This window comes from Cynara cardunculus (genome assembly GCF_001531365.2).
Source record: "Cynara cardunculus var. scolymus isolate 2C chromosome LG 17, CcrdV1, whole genome shotgun sequence".
NCBI lineage: Eukaryota > Viridiplantae > Streptophyta > Magnoliopsida > Asterales > Asteraceae > Cynara > Cynara cardunculus.
Genome location: NC_037544.1, coordinates 485,071 through 490,019, shown reverse-complemented (window position 1 = coordinate 490,019; position 4,949 = coordinate 485,071). Strand labels below are relative to the sequence as shown.

The 4,949-nt window shown below is 33.0% G+C and overlaps 1 protein-coding gene across 2 annotated transcripts; it reads left to right on the top strand.

Moving 5' to 3' along the window:
- Window positions 1-1,415: 1,415 nt before the first annotated feature.
- On the top strand, window positions 1,416-4,614 carry LOC112500715 (myb family transcription factor APL-like). 2 transcript variants are annotated; one of them, XM_025104277.1, is made up of 8 exons: window positions 1,416-1,678; window positions 1,888-1,964; window positions 2,141-2,207; window positions 2,317-2,386; window positions 2,746-2,788; window positions 2,977-3,358; window positions 4,023-4,158; window positions 4,263-4,429. In XM_025104277.1, the coding sequence occupies exons 1-8, from the start codon at window positions 1,426-1,428 to the stop codon at window positions 4,327-4,329; spliced, it is 1,095 nt and encodes a 364-aa protein (XP_024960045.1). In that variant the 5' UTR covers window positions 1,416-1,425; the 3' UTR covers window positions 4,330-4,429. The 2 variants fall into 2 exon arrangements, with proteins under 2 accessions (XP_024960045.1, XP_024960044.1); XM_025104276.1 differs by having other exon boundaries at window positions 1,426-1,678; window positions 4,023-4,614.
- The last annotated feature ends 335 nt before the right edge of the window (window positions 4,615-4,949 follow it).

The window sequence follows — 4,949 nt, the reverse complement described above, 5'->3', positions numbered from 1 at the left end:
AATGATTTTTTATTTTGAGCCTTAATCATTCAGTGTTCCTAATTTTGTTGTAAATAATTACCAAATAATTATATTTTATTTTGCACTAAATCATGAGAGTCTTTTAATCATTTTGCACCAAACCATTCAACAATTATCAAATAACCGTTTGGATCATTCATACATTTTATGTTATGGCACGTCTTGAAAGAAAAAGGAATAAGCATAAACTATATATACCCCTACCCCAAAAACAGTTTAAAAAACCTTAAGCCATCCAAAAGGCGAAGAAATCACAAATGATCATGTTTTTCACTCCATTTTTTAACTTGGAACTATTCATATATATATATTTAAAGCGAATGCATATCCCTCTGCCTTGTATTATATATATATATATATATATATATATGTGTGTGTGTGTATGTATGTATAAGCTCAGGTTCACGTGAGAACCATAAAAAAATTCGAGAATTGTAAAAATCAGTCTGTACACTATTAAGATATGTATATCATGAATATATATATATATATATATAGTATGTATGCAAGTATATATATACATTGATGCACATTTTCACTTAATATATATTATTCAAAGAAACATGATAGATATAACGCAGTGAATTAGATCAATGAAATATAAATTTGGCCGGTATATACAATTTTGTATAATCTGATTCATCTAAACAGTACCTCTAATTAAGACTCATTCATTATAGATTACTAATAATAAGGATTACAAGGACTGAATATGTATACCAAGAAAGAACAAGGACTCGAGATTCAATATCTTGACCTCCTAAAACATATATATTTATTCAAATTTGCTTTTAGTTTTGAAATTCAAATTTAGTATTTGGCAAATCATAGATAAAAATATTGGTGCTTTTACTTTTGTATATATTTCAAAAAACGTTCAACGATATTTGTAAGTTTAACCTCTACTTATTAATTATCAGTTAATCTTTCTACGAGTAAAATGGTTTTGAAGTAACTAATCAAACACATGAGACTTCAATTCTATGTATGTATATAATATAAATATAAATATAAATATAAAAAAGGTAGTATAGTTGGGATCCTATGTAAATATAAATATCATATATTAATATTAATTAATAATTAGGTGGTGAAATAAATATGAACACACACACACACAAAGATTCGCTCTTTTTATTCTTTATTCCTTTTTTCCCTCTCTTTTCTTGGATGTGGTTAAAGAGCTTGCAACAGTAACAGCAATTGAGTTTGTAATTAGTTAAAGTTATATAGCTAACCAAGTTAGCTTCTTCTTGAGGCTAATAATTATACAATCTGCAAAAAAGGGTTTCCCATCTTTAAAAGACGAACCCTATTCTTCTTCCCCTATTTGCATATCGCATTTGTTCTTCCTGAATCTCTCTTACAGAGGTACACACACACACAGAGATTAAGAAAGAAAGAATGTTCCATTCAAAGAAAGCAGCTGCCGCTTCCACGACTGCTATGAATTCACTTCATCATAATCATCACCATCATCATGAAAGGCCCAACATGTGTGGGGTTGGTGGTAATAACCATAGTAGCCCTGGTGCTGGTACCATACAAGGGGACTCAGGCCTTGTGCTTACCACAGACCCCAAACCACGGCTCAGGTGGACAGTGGAGCTTCATGAGCGCTTTGTTGATGCTGTCGCTCAGCTTGGAGGACCTGACAGTACTACCAGCTTCTCTTTACTTTCAAATCATGCATCCTGAATTATACTTGCTTCATCTACTACATATATATATATATATATATATATGTGTGTGTATAATATATATGTATGTGTGTATCGTCTAGCTAATTACTAAAAACGATCTAGTATGGATGATCGATTCTTGATTGATTGGTTGCATATGTATCTCTATCTGTAAATTTTGTAGAGGCAACACCAAAGACGATCATGAGAGTCATGGGTGTAAAGGGTCTTACGCTTTACCACCTTAAGAGCCATCTTCAGGTATCTCAAGTTAATTCGTGCATTAATTTTCATCTTCTCTTCCTTTTACTTTTCTCGATTGGAAGGGAACAATATATTTTACACAGGCTCCATATATCATATATATATGTATATACATGGATGATTAACCGGTTCCCACTCTCTTTTTCTTGACTTCAATTGGGGTTGTGAAATAGAAATTCAGGCTAGGAAAGCAACCTCACAAGGAATTTAATGATCATTCCATAAAAGACAGCGAAAGAGGTGAGTTATATAAATGCATGTTTGTGTGTCATAATCCATATCATTGTTAAAATGAATTAATGACAGGTATATGTACACGTTCTAATTGTATTAATGATATGCACGGCAGCTTCGGCATTAGAACTTCAAAGAAGCAGTAGTGCATCCTCTTCTGGAATGATGGGCAGAAGTATGAATGAGTAAGTATTCGCATTCAAAATCTCGTCCATTAAGTTTCATGATAATTTCTCCAACTTTTCTCTATGCACACACACATACATATATATAGTACTAGTATTACTAATTTTCTTGATTATCTTCAATGTAATTTGGGGTAAGAGAATGACGTATGCTTGTTGATTTGAAGGGTAACCACGGGGTATTCTTGTTACTTTTTCATCATGTACAACTTATTGTCACATATATTAGGCATTGTGCACAAACCAATTACTTAGCTAGTTCGGTACATGCAGATGCAGCACAGTCTTCATGTATATATGTACACAATTACACATTTTATGATCATTAATCTTACTGTTGATATTACTGGTGCAAGTAGGATGCAGATTGAGGTACAAAGAAGACTTCATGAACAACTAGAGGTACCTACTAACTAATATTGCTTTACAAGTTCTCCTTGCCTTTCTTCTTTTTTCTTTTTCTTTCTTGAAATTTACATGCATAGATATACACACATACATATATCGTGTGCATTCACTAGGAAACACTACAGAATGGTTATGATAACTTTTTTCTTTTTCACTTTTGGTGGCGGTGATGCGGTTTGCAGGTACAACGACATCTGCAGTTAAGAATAGAGGCACAAGGAAAATACATGCAGACGATACTGGAGAAAGCTTGTCAAACCCTAGCTGGAGACCAAAGCATGGCTGCTGCGGATTATAATAATGGCAATAAGGTGGTTGGTGGTAATGCTACAGGCATCAGTATGAATATGAATATGAATATCAGCGCAAGCACTAGCAGTACGAGTCATCTTGAACAAGCAGCAGCAGCAGCAGCAGGCCATAGAGGGGGCATGATGCTTCTTCCAGGTGATCATGTGCCATCGGCTATCAAAGACTTTGGGTCTCTCAACTTTCCATCCTTCCAAGACCTTAACCTTTACGGCACTTCGCCATCACCATCACCACCAGCAGTAACAGCAGCAGGTGGTGCTCTTATTCGTCACTGATTTAGATCACAATTTAATGCTACTTATTTCTCATATAATTATAGAAAATATGATTATATACACCTTATTTATTTGTGCAGTGGATGCATTGTGATGATCAATGCTAATTAAGCCTACTAAGAGGGGAAAAAACGAATTGTGATATTCACTTGATGAATAATAGCAAATCCCCCGTATGTAAAGTCAAAAATATATTTTCTTCAAATAAAAGTTTACTATGAGAACGTAAGAACAAAAGCCTTTATACACATTTATTTATTTTCAACTACCTTTATTTACCTATTTTTATTATCATGATCTAAACTTTAACAAATTAATGCATATGAAAGTGATTAAATGCATGTAAAAATGAAGATAAAAACGTTCATTAATTTGTTAAAGTTTGTGAAAATGGTCAAAAGTGAAGATAAAATTCAAAATCTCAAAAGTGTTCCACATGTATAATTGGTTATGGTCACAAGATCACAAGTCTACAGATTTACTTGTCAAGAATTAAAAGTGCTTGTCATCGTCTTCTTTTGCCATTAATGATGTAGCATGCACCATTAATTAGAATGATCAATTTATTTATATAGTTGGCATGCATGCATATATGTGATCAAATATAAGTCTTAATTCATATGACTTTGAATATAGCACAGGTTCTGCCGTGGGCCGAAAGAGCCCCTTAATCTGGTCAGATGATGAACTCCACCTCCAAGATGATCATCATCGACCACCTGAGCATCATCATATTGGGGTACTATCTAGCAACAGCTCTGAAGGAGGAGGAGATGGGTGCGATCTTGATTCTACTGTTCCCAGCCATATTTATGAAACAAAGCCATTAACTTTAACAAGTAGTCACAATATTGATCATCATCATCATCATCTTGGTTTAGGATCGGTGGATCATCAGAAGAAATTGGACAGAACGTCTCCAAGAAGACCACCATTGTCATCCAATAGTTCTATGGATAACATGAGGGCCACCCTCTCTACTGCTACTACTAACAGTACTTCCAATATGTCTCCTCAAGGGAGAAGCTCTTCCTTCGGCTAGCTCATACTTAATTATACATACATGAATATATACATATACATATGTTGTGCGTGTGTATGTGTGTGTTATATCATATCATCATCTTTTAAATTCAGACAGTTACATACATAAATGCTAGATTGCTAGTTATAGCTGCACTTTGTAATTTGTTCCAATATATTATAAGAGTAGTTGGTCCGACACCGATTAATTAATTGCTAATTTAATTAGCTAGTGTCACCTATTGTGAGAGCCATAATAATGAAGGTGAAGAACTTGCTGCTGAAGTTGCACTTATTCAGATATTTATTTTCAGATAAAGGCATGGCATGCATTCTGTATCTTTTCTAATTTGATTCTTTACTTTGATTTACCCTTATCTTGATATAGTTTTTTTTTTTTTTTTTTTTTTTTTTTTTTTTTTTTTTTATTTTTTTTTATGTTTTTACGACAAATAATATATATGTGCAATAGTCATTGTGAAATATTTATGCATGTTTATATGTTTACAACAACTCTTTAATATTCATACATTAGTATGATATTT

Bases quoted from the DNA above. Each gene is read 5' to 3' on its own strand.
- LOC112500715 (XM_025104276.1), top strand. From the start codon at position 1,426: ATGTTCCATTCAAAGAAAGCAGCTGCCGCTTCCACGACTGCTATGAAT. The intron at 1,679-1,887 runs GTACTACCAGCT...TAAATTTTGTAG, and splicing joins TCAGCTTGGAGGACCTGACA to AGGCAACACCAAAGACGATC. The intron at 2,387-2,745 runs GTAAGTATTCGC...TGGTGCAAGTAG, and splicing joins ATGGGCAGAAGTATGAATGA to GATGCAGATTGAGGTACAAA.